Source organism: Helianthus annuus, chromosome 13, assembly GCF_002127325.2.
Source record: "Helianthus annuus cultivar XRQ/B chromosome 13, HanXRQr2.0-SUNRISE, whole genome shotgun sequence".
Classification (NCBI taxonomy): Eukaryota; Viridiplantae; Streptophyta; class Magnoliopsida; order Asterales; family Asteraceae; genus Helianthus; species Helianthus annuus.
Genome location: NC_035445.2, coordinates 55,100,894 through 55,123,812, shown reverse-complemented (window position 1 = coordinate 55,123,812; position 22,919 = coordinate 55,100,894). Strand labels below are relative to the sequence as shown.

The window sequence follows — 22,919 nt, the reverse complement described above, 5'->3', positions numbered from 1 at the left end:
CATATTCATTTCATTTATGTTTATATCACATTGGTAAGTTGATTATTTCATGCTTTTTGCCTACTGGTACATCGTATGATGAAGCTGCTATCACACTTAAGCAATTTAGGTTTAATTTCAGTGTGACAGTCTAACTTGCTGATGTACTATCATTTCTTCTTTTTCACACAGTGATAACTCATTTTTTATTTTTCTATTTTTTTATGTTTTTGATTTTTCAATTTTTTTTTTGTGTTTTTGATTTTTATGAAAAGCAGTAAACTATTTACAAAAATTCTTATGAAAAACCAGTTATTCAGGATTCCTCATCCCGTTGAGTTCGACTAAGTGTTCAAAGCGAGCCCTGTCAAATGCTTTAGTATAAAGATCTGCCAGGTTATCCTCTGTGTCGACTCAACACTTTGAACTTCAAACTAAATCATTTAATGTATATCAATCATCAATCTCACACCCCCCTTCATGTGCCTGAAGCAGCCAATATCAACATAAGTTGATACTCCTCCTTAGCAGCTCCTGCACACACTAACTTAGAAATTAGTTAGATTGGGGGACCAAGCCTTAATGGTCTTGGGTCGTCCAAATTCACCAACCACCGGAACATCCATCCAATATCCATTACTCCTAACTGGAGTCTTGGATCGTAGACCTGTTGGAATTTGATTTTGATTTCCACTAGGCCTTTGGTCCTGAGGGTTCCTATATACATTTGGACAATTTGACCTTTGGAAATTTTGATTTTGATTCCAAGAAGCATTATAGTTATAATTTCTAAAGCCATTGTTATAAAAATTTCGACCACCATTATTCTGGTATCGATTTTGATATTGACTTTGACCTCTGAAATTATTTGAATTAAAATTGTTCATTTTAGGTGAACTGCTTCTAGGTCTCTGATATCTGCTTGATGGAGATCTAGGCTGAAATCTTTGTTGATTTCTTTGAAAACGAGGAACTTGAGGAGTTCCTTTTTCAGCCTTATCTACACCAATAGCAACATTCTGTGGTTGCTTGGGAGCAGATTTCTTTGGAGAATTTGAACCTTTCTCCTCACTCACCTGTGCTTCATTCTTTTTGTTAGGACAGCAGCTAGCTACATGTCCCTTGGTGTGACATTTGAAGCACGATCTCTTTTTCGAAAACTTCTTATTGGAAGTTTTTGAACTAGATTCAGATTTCACATTATTGCTTGACCCAACCTGGTTCCCGTCCATAACTTCGTCAACTTTTTGCTTACCTTTCTTTAAAGGACAACAACTCGCCACGTGCCCTTTGTTGTGACATTTAAAACAGGATATTTTCTCTTTGTTTGATCCCTTTTTAAATGTGTTGGTCTTGTTGTCTTCAGTATCCTCATCCAATTTATGAGGTGTACTGTTAGACCCAACAGATTCTTTCAAAGAAACTGGACTACTTGGCAAGTCCACAGCTATCGGATCCACTACATGTGCAGTGGTTACAAAATCAGTTAGCTCATCTTCAGTTGGTAAAAATGAGTAGTCAGAAGATGAAGCTTTAGTAAACCCCACCCCTGTTTTATCATTACTCCTTTTTAAACCTTTTTGAATTTGAGTTCTGACTAACGAAGAATTCCCAAAATTATGTAACTTCCCCTGAAGTTCTACAATTTTGGCTTGTGCATCAGCCAATTCTGTGCACTTTTCTGAAAGCTCGTTAGTCTTTTCTTTCACAGTTTCACGAGCCAAATCAATGACCTGTAACAGTTCATTGACTTTGCTTGTTAAACTGCTAATTTCCTGTTCATTTGATTTTAGTTTTTCTAAACAGTTTGACTCTCTTTTAATCAAAAGAACATTTAACTCTTTTCGGTTTTCCAAATCAGCTAACAGAATGTTGTTTTGCTCCGATAGTCTGTCAACTTCACCCTGTAGTTCAGTGCAATTATGACACGTATGACTTACAGGTTCTGGTGTTACCTTCACCTCTGTTGTAAGTTCATTCACACCATTCATGCACTTTGAAACCTCTGCAGCCTTCTTCTCAACCTTCTGTTCAAGAGCTTTCTTCTTCTCTTTTTTCACAGCAACTGCTTCTTCATCAAATGCACGATCTCCTACACTCTGTCTTGATGAATTCTGATAGCGTTTTCGTAAAGCTTCCCACAGATCATAAGAAGTCCCATAGTGCTTGATGGTATGTTTAATTCCCTCAGGCAGGGACATCTTTATCACTGCTAAAGCTTTCTTCTCAGCATCAACCATCAGTTTCTCAGATTCATCCATCTTGTCATAAGAAATCACTTTTGTCCTTCCTTCAACACGACGTGTAGGAGCCATGTATCCATCTATAATACAATACCACATTCTGGTATCTTCGCTCTTCACAACCAACTCAAACTCCTCCTTCCAGACAGCATATTCGTTAACATTTGTAAGCTTTGGCCACTTCTCGACATTGTCCACTTTAATCATCTTTAAACACGTTTTACTTTAACCGTACTGATAAAACCGTACAAAAGTTGTCCGAAAACAGTGGTTACCAAATTATACCGTTAGAATCGTCTCGAAAAGACGAATCCAATGATATATAATGTCAAAAACCGAATTCGGGATTTTCCAGAGTCCTAAAAATCCAAGGAATCTAACGGCGCAAACGGTTCTGTCAAACGAGTTACGGATCAATTTCTATTTGCAAAACACCGAAAAATTTCCGACGCTTGCCAACTGAAATTCCACCTCTTAATTTTGCTGATAATTTCGCTGATAGGCTGCTAAATTCGCTGGTCCTGATGTTTGTTAATTTCGCAGACTTAGTTCACTAGCCAATTTCGCAGACTTATTTTCGCTGGTTAACTTCACAGATTAAATTCGCTGGTAATTTCGCGAATACGACAACTGGTAGAGTCACCGAAACCGTGTTAATTTCGCTGAGGAAAATTCACACGATTACCAAAGTCGCCTTTGGATTTTAAATTCGCCGATCACCGAGAAATTACGTCCCAAATTCGCTGGTTATTAATTTCGCTGGTCAGTCAGCAAAATTAATCAATTTCGCTGGTTATCTTTGGAAACCTAATCTGTTCGAAAATCTGAAGATTCTCCAACACAACCTGCAAAATCAAACAAGCAAATCAGCAAAGTTTTTACTAAAAATCTTGATGAACTTGATGAAGAACACGAAGAACAGTCTTCGAATCTTCAAGAAATTCAGCCAAAATTCTTCAAAACTATCAACCACAAACAGTCCTGCAAACCCTAAAACCTGCAAAACAGCAATCAAACAAACCAGAATATCAAAACAACTAACAGATTTCGAAAATCAGAATCAACCACCAAAAAATTTTCGAAAATTATAAAACCCTAATTTTCAGGTTTCACCAAATTCGAAAATCCTTCTTTTTCTGCAGCAAACAATTCTGAACCGAGCAATCAAGAGCCTAATGCTCTGATACCAATTGAAGGTCCCCTTGATGTTATGGATCGTCACAGAATCGTCTATCTAACCTAGAGTGCGGAATCCTCTAGATCAGATTGTAGCAGAAAACGTGTAGAACGCAGAAACAGCAATTCAATCAAACCGGGTTTTATTGATTATCTATCAAGATTGATTACAATCAATCAAACCCTAACCACAAACCCTAAATTCGTCCAAGCTAGAGCTCTCACGAAATTATGTCTCTCACAAACTGTTTTGGCTGATTAACTGATTAACCGATCAACTTAAACCCTAAAGCCTAACCTTGACAATATAACACAAGGTTTACTATTTGGACTAGGGTTTCCTACATGGGCAAGGCCCAATTCGTCCCCCCTACATCCAATTGGGTTTAGTTTAGCCCAAACACTATTAACTCACTAATACAAAGCTAAACCCGCTAACCGTTTATCGTTTAAACTAATTACAAGATATCCAAAGACCAAATCTAAGCTGTTGTCACAAACATGCACCAACACGCGAACAACTAGATTTCCTTAACGAACGAACATGAACATAAACTTATGTTTGGTATGCGTTTGTGAGTAGTTCGCCAACATGTTAATTTATTTACCGAACGAACACAAACATGGCCTTGTTCGTGTTCGTTCGGTTCAATTACAACCCTAACTAGTATACAAGGCTGTTACTAGATTTTCAAATGCCATGCGCGGTTATAAAAAAATAAGCCCACAAAAATATAAACTTATATTTATTTTAACAAAATTCGAGGGTACGATAATTATTGTTATAAGGTTATGTGGTGTAGTGTGCTCATGACCCAAATGACCACCACCATCCTCCACATCAGCGTCATGTCACCCATCCTCATTCAGCAACCTAATGCACCACCCTATATGGTGTGTACCATTACCCCCACTGCCATCCCCTATCCTCCCCCACCAATCAAAATACCCAAATTCATTGAAAGAGGGTTAAACCATGCGAACCACCATGATTTGAGAAGAGGGACGGTGTACCACGAGAACCATGTTCTGTGTGGCAATCCATGATCCACGCAACCACCCCATATCCCATAGCTTAACAATAAACAAAGAAAAATTTTTGTAGACAGGAAAATGAATTATATTACAATGTTAAATGAATTGTGAGCCTTATAGTTCAAAATTGTTAGTAAAAGTTTAATATAAGGGATCATTGGAAATCTTAAAAGATGCTAACAACTTTGAGAAACCACTTTTAGGGAAAGGATTAAATAGAAAGTTTATTTTGGCTAGGAAGGATAGGAAGCAATAGGATTATGACATGTGGCAAAAAGAAAAAAAACATAAGGAGGGGCATTTTAGTCAAACACAAATTAGTCTCATGAAAACCCTAGATCTAAAAAACGCAGTACGTCTTTCTCTTTTATGATTCATCTCAAACCCACGCCACCACCACCACAATTGCCGCCCACCACCACCACTCTACCGCCTACCGCAACCACTTCACCGCCGCAGAAGAAAAATTGGAATTTTTAGCTTCTCCGATCGTCGTTCCGGCTTGTCTTTCCGTCCAAAACCTGATCCGCTCAGATCTGAAAGCCTTAGATGTTGATGCAACTGCAAAACCCTTTACGGAAGTGACGAAACCTTTACTTGTTATGGAAGAAACGATAATGGAGGCACCTGTTACAGATTCGTATAAGAATTTTGTATTGCGTTTTGACAAATATATAACAGAAAATAAAGAAAGAAAGGGAATGGTTACCTTATACGAAGGGCCGATACAACGGAAGGCAAGTTTTAGATTCAGATAAGAATTTGTATTGCGTTTTTCTGTAGAATTTGGCATTGCGTTTTTGTAATGAATCTGCATTTGGGTTTTTGTGATTTGTAATATGAGTGGCATATTCTGTTTTCCAAGAAATGGAATCTCGTTTCCTACCAACTAAAAGTGTTAAATTTATTGATTTTAAATTATGGTGGAAAACTTCTACCATAACAGCTTTGATACATATTTAATCCTCAACTATTTTCTTTTTGAAATACATATTTAAATTGTTTGATGTGATGTTCCATGTGATGTTCCATGCATATGAGCAAGATCATTAACATTAAAACACTATTAAAACAGTGTGTTCTTCAATTGTTTATAAACACAATGCTACAACGCAATTTATTGTGTTTTAGTTCTTTTTGGTAAAACAAATTATTTTTTTAGGAAAACACTTTTTTATGTGTTTTTTTGTCTAATACGTTTTAGAAAAACACATTTTGTAGTGTTTTTAGTCCATTGCGTTTTAGAAAGAACACTTTTCTTTGTGTTTTTAGGTCATTGCGTTTTAGAAAAAAGACATTTTTATGTGTTTTTTGGTCCATTGCGTTTTAGAAAAACACATTTTGAAATGTTTTTAGTCTATTGCGTTTTAGGTAAAAACACATTTTTATGTGTTTTCAGCCCATTGCGTTTTAGAAACTACACTTTCTTTTGAGTTTTTAAGCTATTGCGTTTTAGAAATAACACATTTCTTTGTGTTTTCTGGCCATTGCGTTTTACAAATAAGACATTTCTTTGTGTTTTTGGTGCATTGCGTTTTAGAAAAATGTCATTTTTTAGGTTTTTTTTCATTGTACGCAACTGGGTTTTTTCCATTGCGTTTTACGCAACTGGGTTTTCAAATTTTTTTTTTGAAAATATAGCAGTAGTATACTCGTTTTAAAGATAAAAAAACGCTCGTTTTTTTGGTGCAATTTTTATAAAAAAGGTAATGTCGTATGATAGAGTTATTAACGTTTAAAAAATGGGAGGGAATTGGAGGAGAGAGAAACTATTGCATTGAACTGACTAGAATGCCCCTAAACAAACTCACGCGCCTCTTTTCTTCTCTTCAATTTCCATCATTTAATCTTAGCCCTTGATTAACTAAATGGATGGATGGTCAAGATCACTTCCTAGCCTTCTTAGCTAAATAAACTTTCTATTGTATCTCCACCCACCATTTTTAATCAAGAGTTTTTAAAAGTTTTTTCATTCTTTTATACGTTACTGTTATTCTTGAAAACCAATAAGAATATAAAAAAACATACGTAGATTGACAAGCTACAATATATAGCTCGTGAACTACATATATACTTGTTATGTGTACCTTCGCAAGCTACATGTATGTAGCTCGTCAATCTACATATCTTTTATAAATTTTTATATTTAGTTATACAATACTAACCTTATAATCAAAAGAAAGGAAAGGTAAAAATATAAAATTTGATTTTATATATATATATATATATATATATATATATGGTGTTGGGTTCTGGTACAAATGGTCAAACCGTTCAAGCGCTAGGAACGGATGTGGTGTTGACATGTGTCAGGGCGCTAACTTACATGCGGGGGTAGGATCGTCTTTTTACCATAATAGCAGTTATCTATTTTTATTTTTGAAACCAGGCAACTTCTATAAAAATATAGAAACAAATCGCCAGCAAGAAATTGTAACCAACACAAAACACCTTACATCACAATGTTACGGATATTAAAATCACACCAACGACCCCAATCTAAGTTCTTAAACATAGATCGACTACATAACCAAAGAAAAGAAACCTCCTTTATCCTCTCCACCACAGCCGTAGTCGAGTCGTAGAACATTGTTTCTAGTGCACCAGATCTCCCAGCAGGTAGCAAGAAAGATCACACCAATAATCTTCTTTCACTTAGTAGATCCATGGAGGTTCTGAATTGATATCGCCAATGATCCAATGGAGAGATCAGCTAGAGACATTGGCAACTTAATCCAAATAAGAACTTGTTGCCGGATGGTCTTGGTTATCAGGCACGAAGTAAGTATGTGTTCGGCCGTCTCGTTATCAAGTCCACACCTTTGGCAGTGGGTGTCACCAACTGCCATGCCTCTGAAGGTCAGCGCCATCTTGGACGGGATTCTCTCTTGAATCGCCCTCCACATAAGTTGACCTTCGTCGGAACCCATGGGTTCCAGAGGGCCCAAACTTCATTTTCTCCAATTTCCGACCTGCTACATAGAGCCTCTTTGATCATGGCCACAGAAATCTCTTTGTCCGGCTTTGATTTCCAAACCCACACATCTTTTTTGACCCCCAACTCGGTACCGTTTAACAAACCCATGAGCGAACAGTTATCTCTTCTCCAAGTTTCAACAAAAGGCTAGTGTTAAATGATGACGATGATGTTGAAAATGGTGGCTATGTTAAATGATGATGCCACATTTCGTCGTCTATTTTTTCATGAAGTTTATGCACATGCTTTTAATGGTGGTGACTTTCTCTTTCTAGTGAACACATGTATCAACAATTGCAATGTACCGTAAGGTACATAAAGCATCATGCTAGCTAAAGTTATCATCAATTCTTTTAAGAGATAATATTTAGTATAATATACAAGTGAGAACATCAGTCACATCCTTAGAGACTAAGTGGTCATTTTATAATTAGTAGGCTTTGCTGAATCCACTCATGTATTCATGAATGTCTATAACTTTAATTTCAAATCGTCTTGATGGATTACATATGTAATTATCTTGGAGCACGAATTCACTTCTTCATAGTGTTGCCTTAATTTATATAATAGACAACTAGGTTAAAACCCCGTGTATTACACGGGTTGCATAAATTTAATTTTATATAATAGATAATAAAAAGATATATCTTTAAAAAAAACTCGTATATGAAGATAATCAATATCATTCCACACGAAAAAGGGCAATTACAAAGCAATGGTAGGTAGTCAGGCAACTCATATATTGCACGTGCTAAAAAAATATAATGTCGTATGTTAACAAAAATAGTCATCAAGATTTATCATATTAAAAATGAACATTGATGTACTATTTAATTATTATAACATTTACTTTGCTTTTTTATTTTGCATGAATTTAATTTTATATAATAAATAATAAAAAGATATATCTTTAAAAGAAACTCCTATATTGCACGTGTTGTATAAAATATAATGTCATATGTTAACACATACAGTCGTCAAGATTTATCTTTTAAAAATGAAATTGGATGTATAATTTACTTATTATAACATTTTACTTCACTTTTTTATTTATTATTAGGTTAAAAACACATGTATTACATATATACATAGGGTTAAATCTCGTTTTTATGATACATTCAAATTATGATATACAATTATTTTATTTAGTTTTATGCACCTTCATGCTTATTTGTTTATTTCATTCGTAAAACACCCGTCTTAAATTTGTATTCAAGAGAGTTTACGGTACAAAAAAGGTGGAGATCAATCCCCACGTTTTTATATATTTCATCATTTTTATGAATTATATCGTAAAATCGAGAAATAAATTCTCTTTGAATGAAGTATAGAATTTATATATACTCTAACTTTCAACATTTTGGTGCAATGAAAGTTGTACATAATGCTTAATTGGTTTTTTGTGCTTATTATTATTGTATACTATTGTACAACATTCTTAAACACATCATAGTTGTAAATTGTGTCTTACACACCGGCGTCACAGACACAGATAATAGAAAGAGAGTTCACAGATTTTAGAGAGAGAGAGAGAGAAGAGAGACACGGTGGAAGGACCACCGTTTCTGGTGGTAAACCCGGCTGTGCACGGCAGCGCCTCTCACTTCCGACGCATAAACGACCGCCATGGCGGCGGTGAGTTGTAGAGTTGTACTTCAGGTGAAGTCCGGCCAGTCTCCGGCGAAGATCCGGTAAGTATTTTATTGTACTGCATGTTAAATTTCCAGTTAGATCTGCTCTTGATTTGTTGTTTGAGACTTTTTTTGGTAATACATAATTCCGGCAAGAATCCGGTCAAGTTACGACCAAGGTCCGATGAACGAAAGTCTACCTTCATGTCTTGGATCATAATCTGGGTATAATTTTGGTAGATCGGGTATGGAGCTCATGGCTTGTATTGTCGACTAGGGTTCCAGTTTAGGTGTTTTGAAACCAGATCGTTTCACCATCGCTCTCACTCATTTCCCCTTCCAGTTTCACAACCCAAAAAAAACCCTAAACGTCGTGGGCGAACCGACCACCATCGTCTTCCTCTTACGGCTCATCTTCTTCTTTCCACGGCTACTCTCTATAGTTGGGGAACTTCCGGCCGAAAAAGTCAAATACAAACTCAAATACATCGTCGAAAACGCTAATGTAGTCTACAGACTCGAAGTAATCACACGCGATAATAACATGCCAACATCTTAGTTGTAAGTGCTCAACCCTAATTTTATGCTCAAATTGATTACTTTTGACGAGACGACGATTATGTTTGTCATTTGAAGTTTGGGTTTGTGTTAATTTCTTCGCCTCTTATGTCGGGTGCTGAATCGATTAAGCGTGCGCTTTATTGTCCGGTAACACGAATAACGGCGTGCACAAATGTAGATGGAGAAGAATAACATAGATGATAGGTCATTGTAATCAAGCTGTATAAAGCCAAAAAATGTCATATTATTCCACTGGAAATCTTAAATACATCTTTCAACATGTTCAAATTCGTATATCATGTTTCTTTGGATATGTTTTACATGGAAAGTGCAGTTTGAGCTACGTTACATGATTTGGTATTGTGGAAGTCGAGCTTCGCAAATCAAAGAGATGTGGGCTAAAGGATACATGTCTTGATGATATACTGGTATACTTGCACCAATCTTGAAGGTATGTTATTCCATTTTCTATAAATAACTACTTGGGTAAAGTGGCTATGGCCATGGGCAAGTTGGGCTCACTTTATCAGGTAAAATATCTTTTCAGTGCTTTGATTATTGGGGCCATTTTATATATATACTTCTAGATTTCATGACATCATATTTACCCTTTCGAAACACTACAAGTGTAGACAACACAACAAGTGTCCAGCTGTACTTGAGCAAAGATTCTCTAGAAGCTTCCATCACAACTTCCAAGGCAAGTGAAGTTAATGTGATGGTACCTCCCAAAGATCCCAATGCTGATATGGTATAGTTTTCTCCAACTTTGGATGACTTTTGATCCGTTTTTAGTTTACGTTTAGCTATCTTTTAATCCGTTTTTAGTTTTACTAAATTGTTTAGTTTAGTTTAGTTTACCCATTTGATTCGTGCACAGGTCATATTTGTCGATTATTCTTAAGAATTGTGTATTGGTATTGTTGCAGGCGGAACATCCTATGCCACATCAGTACATTCACCCACTTACCAGGATGGCCACTTTGTTACAACCCCTGTATCCCACTCTGGAGCGTAATTGGGTACGCACACCAAGTTTCAACCATCTCTTAAAATGTGATTACAATAATGTACTTTTTTTCTATTAAAACTTTTTTTATTCAATAATAAGAATATTGAGGGTTTATTATTTTAGTTTATGATCACAGGTTTTCTGTAGATTTGGATATGGAGAGTAAAAGCAATTGTTTGACAGTTAATATAAAGGTTGTACTACATGGTTTCCTTATTATGCATCATTTTTGCTTTGAAAACATGAAGTCTTAACACATATTCGTCTAACTATTCAGATTTTGAACTTACTTTACTGATGTCTTCATCTTGAGGGCTTTTGAATTTTCAGAAAGATATAAGGCTATCCGCTTTAATCCTCTCTCAAAGAAGTCTTCGATTACTTATAAAGTTTCAGCTTGAGACTTCAACTTCTTATTTTCAAAGCTACATCTCAATGTTAGATATAGTAGGCACATGTTTGGCTCTTAACAGTATGCAAATTGCATAATATTTCATGCAACAATGGGCTCTTAACCTGCTTAACAAAAGCATTTTCATTTGGTTCGGTTTTCTCTCCCTAAGGCTGTAATATTTATTTATTAAGTGGGAAGATAGAACATGCATTCCATTGTCGTCCAGCGGTTAGGATATCTGGCTTTCACCCAGGAGACCCGGGTTCGATTCCCGGCAATGGAACCTTTTTTGTTTTTGCTGCCTTTTCAAAATGCACTAATATTTTTAGTATGTTTAATCACTAAATTGGAAACAACCACAAGCATCTATTATCGTCCAGCGGTTAGGATATCTGGCTTACACCAGGAGACCCGGGTTCGATTCCTGGTAATGGAACCTTTTTTATATTTTTTCCCATAAAGTACACCTATCAGTTTGCACATAAACAATCCCTTATCTTTTGGAAGCTTTCATTTTACCCCCTAGATCGACTTAGTTATTCTTTTATATATTTTATGTTTCGGTTTAATTTCTTCGCATTAACACGCCGCAACTTTAGTGTTGGTGGTCGTTGGCAGTAGTGTGGCATTGGTGTTCGCCCCCGCCGCAACGCGAGGGGTGCTTAATCCTAGTTGTTGTATTTAAAAATGGTGTTCTTTATACATGTTGATGCAATGTGCGACAAATGATGGGTTTAAAGTTTACAATTATAGTGACGTTCTTTATATCTAAAAAGAGTTAATTACTGTTTTCGTCCCTGTGGTTTGTCAAAAATCACTATTTCAGTCCATTAGTTTAAAAATTGCGATTTCAGTCCCTGCTGTTTCACTTTCGTAACCATTTCAGTCCCTGTGGTTTCACTTTCATAACCATTTCAATCCATTATTCTGTTAAGTACAGGGACTGAAATGGTTACGAGGTGGACTGAAATGGTTACGAAAGTGAAACTACAGGGACTGAAATCGCAATTTCTAAACTAATGGACTGAAATAGTGATTTTTGACAAACCACAGGGACGAAAACAGTAATTAACTCATCTAAAAATGATGGGTTTAAAGTTTACACTTTAGAAGCATATGCCTACTATTATAGCGATGCGTCGAAAAACACTTACAATTTGATAGAAGCATATGCCCGACCTAGAATAATAATTTAATTCTAGTGAAAAAAAGTAATACAATTAGTAAGTATATATCAAACGGGAACATTTGATTCCTAATTTACCATAAATTCAATCACCGAACTCCAAAGTATATATATCTTCTCATAATAAAAACAAACGTTTATACTTATCTAAATTTTTGTTTATAATTATTTATAGAAAAACAAACATTTATTCTTAATTAGTTTTTTTTGTTTAAAATTATTATTATTATTATTATTATTATTATTATTATGATCATAAAAAAAATAAAAGCATATGCCCGACCTAGAATAATAATTTAATTCTAGTGAAAAAAAAATAATACAATTAGTAAGTATATATCAAACGGGAACATTTGATTCCTAATTTACCATAATTTCAATCACCGAACTCCAAAGTATATATATCTTCTAATAATAAAAACAAACGTTTATACTTATCTAAATTTTTGTTTATAATTATTTATAGAAAAACAAACATTTATTCTTAATTAATTTTTTTGTTTAAAATTATTATTATTATTATTATTATGATCATAAAAAAAATAAACGTTCATATTCTTATCTAACTTTCTGTTTAAATTATTATTATTATTATTATTATTATTATTATTATTATTATTGTTGTTGTTAATTAACTAATATGCTCATAATAAAAAAAACATTTATCCTTATCTAAATATTTATTCTTATCTAGTATTTTTTTAAATTATTATTATTTAATATGAGAGATAAATAAGAAAATAAGAAAATAAGGTGAGAAAGCACCAGAAAGTGACGCGTGTCCAAAAAAGATTTTTGTTTATTAGTATAGGAAGATTGTATAGTTTAGGAAATATATCTTTTATAATTGTCATGTATATCTCTCCACAATGATAGGAGATTTGGTTGTACACTATTTATATGATGTTATGATGAATGAGAAGGCATGATTTACATTCCTTCATGGTATCAAACCTGATCTAGGAATTACCCTAGTCGATCCTCCCTTCTCTTCCACCTCTCCCTGCGCCGTATTTTTTTCACCTCCTTCCCTCTCTTCATCATGTCTTCTTCTTCCCCACACCCTGCAGTCACTGTCACCTCTATTAAAAGCCTTATACCCGTCACTTTGGACATCGAAACTGGGCACTATACTACCTGGTCAGAGATGTTCAAAATACAATGTAAAGCACACCTTGTCTTTGATCACCTTCAACCCAAAACAACAACAGAAACCGCTTCATCTTCAGACACAACCAAAGACAAAGAAAAAGAAACATCCGCCACCACCGAGACATGGGAACGTCTCGACTCCATTGTTCTACAATGGATTTACAGCACCATCTCCACAGACCTGTTACACACGGTTCTCAAACCTAATACCACTGCTTACGACGCATGGACCACCATCGCCAACATTTTCCAAGACAACAAGGCCACTCGCACGATTGATCTCAACAACAAATTTGCTAACACTCACCTGGATCAATTCCCCAATATGTCCGCATACTGCCAGGCCCTTAAGGTGATCTTTGATCAATTAACCCATCTCGGTTCCCCTGTTACCGATGAGCAACTTGTGCTACAACTCCTATCGGGTCTCACGGAGCAATACGAGAACACAGCTTCGGTTATTCAACAGATGAAACCTCTCCCCGATTTTTATGACACGCGATCGAGATTATGTATGGCCGAACCAAGGAAACTGAGCCAAGTCCGACACGCTGCTCAGTCGGCTGCCACTGCACTCACCGCTACCACTGAACAGCCGCACAAAGACTCTCGGGAACGAGCCGACCAGCGAACTGATGCATCGGAATGGGGTCGCGGACGTGGCCGCAGTCGGGGTAGGGGACGCGGACGGCACAACAACGGACGTGGCAGGGGCTTTTTTGGTCCGTATGGTGGAGGCGGTCCTCTGTCGTCTCACGCAGGTTACACAACTGGAGGTTACCCATGGCCTATGTTCCCCACATGGGCCGGCCCACCCAATAGCACACCCCACAATCAGTGGGCCTCATGGACTCCTATGCCTCCTTGTCCCTACCCAACAGTGAACAAGACCACTACTCAGTCCGCGGGTATTCTCGGGCCCAGGCCAAACCAATCCTCTGCTACCGGTCACGTGCCCACTGATATTAATCAGGCCATGTACGCAATGTCGCTCAACGACCCCTCTTGGACCATGGATACAGGTGCAACAGGTCATATGACTTCTAACTCTCAACTATCGTCTGTTTTTAATACTTGCATTAACCGAAATATTATTGTGGGAAATGGTCAAACCATTCCCATGCATGGACAAGGCGACCTTACCTTACCTCCTCCCCTCCCACCTTTTAAATTAACCCAAGTCCTTTACGCCCCGTCCCTCATTAAAAATTTACTTTCCGTACGTCGTTTTACTACCGATAATAAATTATCCATTGAATTTGACCCTTATGGTTTTTTGGTGAAGGATCTCAAGACTCGGACCCCTATCCTATGATGCAATAGCTCCGAAGGCCTCTACACTTTTGATCCATCCCAAGTCACCAAGATCATATCCCCCACCGCACTAACGGCAATTTCTCAAGACACATGGCATCGTCGTCTCGGTCATCCGGGACCCTCTTTATTACATTCTCTTAAAAATTCTAGTTTTATTCATTATGGACCTTTAAAGAATTATGTTTGTCAATCTTGCGTGTTTGGTAAACATATCAAATTACCGTTTGTTGCTTCAAATAATATTACGAACTTGCAATTTGATATCATTCATAGTGATCTTTGGACCTCCCCTATTCTCAGTACGGGGGTCACCGCTACTATATACTCTTTCTTGATGATTTCTCTAATTTTCTATGGACTTACCCGCTTACAAATAAATCTCAAGTTTTTTCAATATTCACTACCTTCTATAATATGGTAAACACCCAATTTGAACGCAAACTTAAACAATTTCAATGTGACAATGGCACGGAATATAATAATCATGCGTTCCACCAATTTTGCAAATCAAATGGAATGCATTTTCGATTCTCATGCCCATATTCTTCGCCTCAAAACAGAAAAGCAGAAAGAAAAATCCGTTCCATTAACAATATTATTCGCACTATATTAGCCCAATCTTCTTTACCCAACACCTATTGGCACCATGCCTTGGAGGTTGCCACATACCTTCACAACATTTTGCCTAGCAAAACTCTTAACAACATATCCCCCACCCAAATTCTATATCGTTGCATACCCTCTTACTCCCACTTCCGGGTCTTTGGTTGCCTATGTTACCCCCTCATTCCCCACACAAATATTCAGAAACTTCAAACTATCGATCCATGCCGTGTGTCTTCCTTGGCTACCCACCTAATCATCAAGGATATAAATGTCTCGACTTAAAAACTCATAAAATAATTATAAACCGACACGTTATCTTTGATGAAAATATTTTTCCTTTTGCCAATACTTCCACCCCAACTCCACAATCCTATGATTTTCTAACTACCACTATCCATCCCCTACATCAATTTAGCCCACAGCCCAACATTCCTCTTACCCATCCCACTTCCCATCTCGTCCAACCCACTGCCTCCTCTACAGCCCATTCCCCAGCTTCTACTGGCCCATTCCCCACTCCCTCTTCCCTCTCCAGCCCAACTTCACCCTCATCCTCCCCATCGAGCCCACCTTCACCTATTGACTCACCCACCAACAGTACCCAATCTACATCATCCATCGGCCCATCCCTCCTTTTTCCAAGCCCACTACCTACCTCTCATCCCGGCCCACCTCACTCGTTAAATTCTCCCAGCTCCTCTTCTAGCCCAAACCTTACTCCACCTTTGGACGCCTCATCCTCGTCCACTGCCACCTCTCCTTCACAACCGCCTCCTCCTCCTCCCTCCCCCCACCCACTCGAACCATCCGTACTCGATCAATGGATGGCATACATAAACCCAAACACATATTTAACCTCTTTTCCTCCTCCATCGTTCCTATTCCCAAAAATCCCAAGGATGCCTTGTCTAGCACGGAATGGCATAACGCCATGACTACCGAGTTTAATGCACTTATTAAAAATAAGACGTGGTTGTTAGTTCCTCGGCAACCTCATATGCATGTCTTACGCAGCATGTGGCTTTTTTGCCACAAATTTCGGTCGAATGGTACTTTGGAACGTTATAAGGCCCGGCTTGTTTGCAACGGAAGCAATCAACAAATTGGAGTGGACTGTGGTGAAACCTTCAGTCCAGTTGTGAAACCAACCACCATATGCACTGTGTTATTCATTGCCTTATCACAATCGTGGCCGATTCATCAACTGGACGTTACCAATGCATTTCTTCACGGTAATCTAAATGAAACTGTCTATATGTATCAACCCATGGGGTTCTGCCATCGCCAATATCCCGACCATGTGTGTCTACTACAGAAATCTCTTTATGGTTTAAAGCAGGCTCCCCGTGCGTGGTATCAAAGGTTTACCGACTTTGTTCTTTCATTGGGGTTTCGGCAAAGCAAGTGCGATAATTCTCTTTTTACTTATCGACATCATGGCAACACGGCATACCTTCTCATCTATGTCGATGACATAATCCTCACGACATCGTCCGATTCTCTTCGTGTGCTTTTATGTCTCGCCTTGCAGCTGAGTTCGCAATGAAGGATCTCGGCCCGCTCAGTCATTTTTTGGGTGTTCATGTCCAGCGGCAAGGTACTCAAATGTTCCTTTCTCAACAAGCATACACGAAGGAAATCATTGACAGAGCTGGTAGTCCTCTTGCAAACCCGTAGCCACGCCAGTTGACACTAAACCCAAGCTTGGCTTGAATTCGGGGGCTGATTTTGATGACCCGACTCTGTATCGCAGTCTTGCGGGAGCTCTACAATATTTAACGTTCACGCGGCCAGATATTTGTTATGCTGTTCAACAGGTATGTATGTACATGCACGCACCAAAAGTGGATCACTGGAATGCTCTTAAACGAATCATTCGGTATTTGCAAGGTACATCATCTCATGGTCTTACTATTGGTGCCTCTACGGATTTCTCGTTACGTGCTTACACCGATGCTGACTGGGCAGGCTGTCCAGGTACGCGACGGTCCACTTCAGGTTATTGTGTATACTTGGGTCCGAACATTATATCCTGGTCGTCCAAACGTCAATCGGTTATCTCTCGTTCTAGTGTCGAGGCAGAATATAGGGGCGTTGCTAATGCGGTTGCAGAAATATGTTGGCTTCGTAATCTGTTGCTGGAATTACACAAGCCGCTAACTACTGCTAGTCTTGTCTACTGCGATAATATTAGTGCGATTTATCTCTCCGGCAATCCAGTTCAGCATCAACGTACAAAACATATTGAACTAGATATTCATTTTGTTCGTGACCTGGTTCAGCGAGGTTCTGTTCGGATTCTTCACACACCCACGCGTTCTCAAGTAGCCGACATATTCACAAAAGGGTTGCCTAAGGTGTTGTTTGATGATTTCCGATCCAGTCTCAGCATTCGGCCTCCTCTCGCTTCGACTGCGGGGGTGTAATAGACAATTGTATAGTTTAGGAAATATATCTTTGATAATTGTCATGTATATCTCTCCACAATGATAGGAGATTTGGTTGTACACTATTTATATGATGTTATGATGAATGAGAAGGCACGATTTACATTCCTTCATTATATATAAGTTGATGACAAACATCTTTACGTAATCTAACTTAAACTTCGACTCGAAACTTACTCAATTAAACAAACTTGATGCTCGCCTTGGCTTGAAAGTTCCAGTAACATCCCAGCGTTGACATAAGAACTTGACCACATACACTCCAGCCACATCCACTCTAACCGCGGATCACTCTTTAGCCTGTTGTTTCTTGTCTCAGCCGCAACTAAGTTTCTTCCGGTCGTGACCAATGCTTTCTTTGGTCATTTCTTTGACCGGTATTGATTTTAAACATTCCCTCTCAATATCGACTTTATTCATAATAATATTCTTGCATATTTCTAGCATTTCACAATTGACAATGGCTTAAAATATCAAGTAGTTAGATCTAAAGCATACATAGTATCACAAACAATATCCAAACAATTCAACCCATTGTCTTCGACTTAACATCCCAGTAGTGACTCGCATTGTACTCATTTGCGGCTCGCGCCTTTCTACTATTAAATCCTTTTTTTACATCCTTTGGGTCGGTTTGGTTCGGTTTTTACCATTAAGCATAACTATAAATCTATAACCGCTAGCTTCGGTTAGGGAATTTCTTAACCATAACCATAACCGAACTTCAGTTACGATTAACCGGTTAAGAAGTCGGTAATAGTTCGGTTTTGGTTAATTTCGGTTAATTAACCAAGCAAGGTTTAATATAAAAAGGGGCATTAGGGGGCGTGAACTGTTTGGACTTAGTTTAGGCTTTTTTTAAAGATAACCAAGACTACATTTTTTTTGTTAAACTACCAATGTAGGATTCCTTTTAATAAGGTAATTCTCAATAAAACAAATTACGATGAACACCTCAGTTCTTCATAAAAATAAAAAGCATATACATCAAGATTATTTTGCTATTAACATACATAGTAAAAAAAACTCTATATGGTTAACGTAAAACATAAATCCATTATTTAGACTTAACATTCAAAGTTCGGTTCAATAACAGTTATATTGGTTAACCAAAGCTTTATAACCGTAACCATAACCGATTGGTCGGTTAATCAAAGCTTCGTAACCATAATCATCGGTTATCTTGGTTATTAGTTAATAGGGATTTGGTTATGTTGGTTATAGTGGTTAATTTGCTCACCCTATAATGTCATTTGATTTGTATAATCTCTCCATAGTTAGGATAATTAACTTAGCTTCCTTCTAATTATCTTCTGTGTGCCACAATATAACACATCTTGATCACCCACGTATGGAAGATGATTTGCAGCAGTTAAGCGGTATGTTGGCGTCAGTTTCTATCAGTCATCATGCGGATAGCTGGAAGTGGTCCGGCGGTTTCTCGGAAGAATTCTCAGTCAAGGCTGTTAGAAGAAGTCTCGTGATCGGGACTGGTTTGGATAATGATCACTGGTACAGGTGGTGCAAATGGTTACCGCAAAAATGTAACGTGTTTGCGTGGCGATCGAGTTTGAATAGCATCCCTACCTATATGGAGCTCAGGAAAAGGAATGTTTCTGTGGCGGATGTCTCGTGCCCGTTATGCAGTTTTGGTGATGAATCTGTGGAACATATATTCACGGCTTGTTAGGTAGCTTCGTCGGTTTGGCAGTATATAAGCTCGTGGTGCAAGATTCCAGGTATAATCGCTTTTTCCTTCAAAGATCTCATTGACATTCATAATTTGGCTAGTGTCTCGGAACAGTGGAAGGAAGCAATACAAGGGTTAATGATAATTGGTTGTTGCGTTATATGGAAAGTTTGGAACGATTTGAAGTTTTCAGGTAGGCAGGTTAAAGTCGAAAGAATAACAAGCAAGATTAAGTCTAGGTTTCTTTTGGTTTTCCAATAGGTCGAAATATAGGAACATCACATGGGATTCTTGATGTAAATTTGTATAATGTAGTTTGGTTGTAGTTGTGTCAGCCTGGTTTTTGGCCAGCTTTGTTTCTAATGAAGTTCTCCTAAAGTATAAGCTACAAATATGGACCTAAATTCCATATGAGCGAGACTATTAATTGATCAACGGGCTTCCGGTCGTTGAATCTTTATTTCGTGGTGGTTATAACAATTTAGATATAACGAGTCCCCATAAATTTATTTATTTATGTTTAAAAGTCAAAACAAACAAATGCATAAATTATTATTACTATTATTGATATCCGTGTGCAAATATGGGTGGTCTTTATAAATTTTATATACCAAATTTTATTAAACAACAAAATGTCTGATAATCACTAACCATGTGGAGTGGGTATAGACTTTGCACAAGGACACTACTAGAAAATACACTTATCTTGACACGTGAACAATGACACACACATATTTTATGACATTCAAAAGCGTATGTCAAGAAAAAAATGTCATGGTTTATATATTTTAATAAATCTATTACATTCTTTTTTGTGTGTCATGTTTTTATCGTCATTAAAAAAAACAAGATTTATCTTGACACACAAATAATGACACACGCTCATTTTATGACATTCGGAGGTGTCTGTCAAGAAAAAAAAATATCATGGTTTTACAAAATTCAATATATTTATGACACACATTTTGTGTGTCATCCTTTTAGCGTCATAAAAAAAAGATTTATCTTGACACGCGATTAATGACACACGCTTATTTTATGAAATTTAAATGTGTGTCAAGAAAAAAATGTCATGATTGTACAAAATTTAATAAATTTATGAAACTGTTTTTGTGTGTCATCTTTTTAGAGTCATAAAAAACATTAGAGTAAACTGCCATTTTGGTCCCTGTGGTTTCGGCATTTTTACCATTTTAGTCCAAATCTCAGACTTTTTACATCTGGGTCCCTGTGGTTTGCATTTTGTTGCCATTTTAGTCCAAAATCCAAAAACCCTCTATTTTGACTGTTGAAAACTGATTATTTTGTCCTTTAGTGCAGGGGCATTTTGGTCATTCTGATTTACTCTCTAATAAATTAAAACAAAATTAACTATATATATTATATATATATATATAACACTCTCTCTCTCTCACATCATATAATCCTAACCCTTCTCTCCAAGACCCTGCAACTCACCAGCGACCTCATCTTTCCGAACGAGTCTCCGGCAACCTCATCCCCACTCCGTTCACTTAATGGCAGCTCGCGTCTCCGGTACTCGGAACACCGCTTTGATCTACTATGATACGACCCTCAATCCAGGTTAGCGGGAACCACCGCAGGTGACAGCGGTGGTGGACGGACGGCGAAGACCTGTATCTCTCCTCCATCCTTCTTTCTTTTCAGATCTGTAAATAGGGGGTGGTTGATGATGACTGATTATAATGATGATGACTGATGATGATGATGGACGGTGATTATGATGATGATGTAAGGGGGTGGTTGACAACGGCAGTGGAGGTGGTTATGGTGTGGCTCGGATTTGAGATGGGGACGGTGGTGGCAGATGGGGGCGGTGGTGGTGGTGCTATAGAGAGAAGGGGGTAAACGAGGAAGGAGTTGATCTGGGTTATGATGGCGGTGGTGAGCTTTGTTCAGAAATCGAATCGGATTTTGTTGAGAAATCGGATGTGAGCTTTGGAGAGATTAATGAGAAGGAGAATGGTAATTCATCTTGTGTTTTTTGTCTATTTGTTTTTGTTCAGAAATCGAATCGGATTCAATTTACATTAGGTAATTCATCGTTTGTTGATTCGTTTGTGGTGGTGCTATAGAGAGAAGGGGGTAAACGAGGAAGGAGGAGAGAGGGAGGAGGTGGCGGTGGTGGTGGTGCTATAGAGAAAGAAGAGAGAGAGGGAGGTGGTGGCGGTGGCGGTGGTGCTATAGAGAGAGAGAAGAGAGGGAGAGTTGATCTGGGTTTTGAGAGAGAAGAGAGAGAGTGCAGTTTAATAAATGAAATTTAAAGCAAATGAAATTTAAATGAATTTACAACAAATGAAATTTAAAAAATGACCAAAATGCCCCTGCACTAAAGGACAAAATAATCAGTTTTCAAAAGTCAAAATAGAGGCATTTTGGATTTTGAACTAAAATGGCAACAAAATGCAAACCACAGGGACCCAGATATAAAAAGTTTGAGATTTGGACTAAAATTGCAAAAGTGCCCAAACCACCTGTGGACCAAAATGGCAGTTTACTCAAAACATTATATAAATATAAGGGTTAATTTCCTATTGCAGTTATTGTTTATCTTATATGGACATCATGGTTAATTTCCAATAGCAGTTATTGTTTATGTAATATGGACGTCATGGTTAATTTCCAATAGCAAATTATGAGAAAAACTTGAAAAGTGTTAAAGAGAAAAAATTGTACTGACTTATGAAAAATGATATATATCTAATTTATTAATTAAAAATATGTTAACAATGTCTCGTTTAGGCTCATGAGCTGGGTTGAGCTAGGGCTAGCTAGTTTACTTAACGAGCTTGTTTTTAGGTTCAAGCTCTTTACAGTTAGGCTCGTCATAGTGGTTTTGAGATGGCCACGCCGTTAGGTGTTGGTTTTGGAAGGTACCCTATCACTGCTACAAAAATAAAAATGTTGGGCGGCTAATAAAATAAATTTGGGTGGTCTATACCATTAAGCCGCCCAAAAATGTTTCACAATTTTTCTAGATCATAACCCGCCTAAAACAATTGCCCACCGCCTAAAATATACATGTTTTGAGAGACCCATTTTAATCTCTGTGGTTTGGGACATTTTGCCAGTTTAGTCCAAATGTTTGAAACGTTGCCATTTTAATCCAAATACCTTCAAGCATTGCCATTTTAGTCAACTGGGTTAACTCCGTCCATTTTTTATGGTAGCTAGAAGGGTAATTCGATCATTTTATATGGTCGAATTGCACTTCTAGTTAACAAAATTACATATAAAATGACCGAAATACCCTTCTAGTTACAAAATAGAGGGATGGAGTTAACCCAATTGACTAAAATGACAATGTTTAAAACTATTTTGAGTAAAATGACAACGTTTTAAACATTTGGACTAAATTGGCAAAATTACCCAAAACACATTGAGTAAAATGACATTTAACTCATAATTAAATTTAAACAATCATCTATTTACGGAATTTTACACCTTAAAAGTTCATTTTTGTAATATTGCTTCTTTAATTAAAATTAACAA

General features: G+C 37.3%; 1 protein-coding gene and 1 non-coding gene across 7 annotated transcripts; both read left to right on the top strand.

Moving 5' to 3' along the window:
- The first annotated feature begins 8,856 nt into the window (after window positions 1-8,856).
- On the top strand, window positions 8,857-11,184 carry LOC110897827 (cyclase-associated protein 1-like). Of its 6 annotated transcripts, none has more exons than XR_004876126.1 (5): window positions 8,858-9,101; window positions 9,937-10,132; window positions 10,235-10,353; window positions 10,532-10,672; window positions 10,751-11,184. XR_004876126.1 is itself a non-coding variant. In XM_022144557.2 (5 exons), exons 2-5 carry the CDS (start codon window positions 10,020-10,022, stop codon window positions 10,778-10,780), a joined length of 324 nt encoding a protein of 107 aa, XP_022000249.1. In that variant the 5' UTR covers window positions 8,860-9,101; window positions 9,937-10,019; the 3' UTR covers window positions 10,781-11,182. The 6 variants fall into 6 exon arrangements, 1 of the variants encoding a protein (XP_022000249.1); XM_022144557.2 differs by having other exon boundaries at window positions 8,860-9,101; window positions 9,937-10,053; window positions 10,751-11,182; XR_004876122.1 differs by having other exon boundaries at window positions 8,857-9,101; window positions 9,937-10,353; window positions 10,532-10,658; window positions 10,751-11,182.
- A 35-nt stretch (window positions 11,185-11,219) lies between these two features.
- Window positions 11,220-11,291, top strand: TRNAE-UUC. The gene has a single exon. It is a non-coding gene; the product is annotated as a tRNA-Glu (tRNA).
- Window positions 11,292-22,919: the final 11,628 nt, after the last annotated feature.

What these genes read in the sequence shown, in the direction of transcription:
- LOC110897827 (XM_022144557.2), top strand. Translation starts at nt 10,020, where the DNA reads ATGATATACTGGTATACTTGCACCAATCTTGAAG. An exon ending in TACTTGCACCAATCTTGAAG is followed by an intron (nt 10,054 to 10,234) that starts GTATGTTATTCC and finishes CTACAAGTGTAG; the next exon opens with ACAACACAACAAGTGTCCAG. An exon ending in AAGATCCCAATGCTGATATG is followed by an intron (nt 10,354 to 10,531) that starts GTATAGTTTTCT and finishes GTATTGTTGCAG; the next exon opens with GCGGAACATCCTATGCCACA.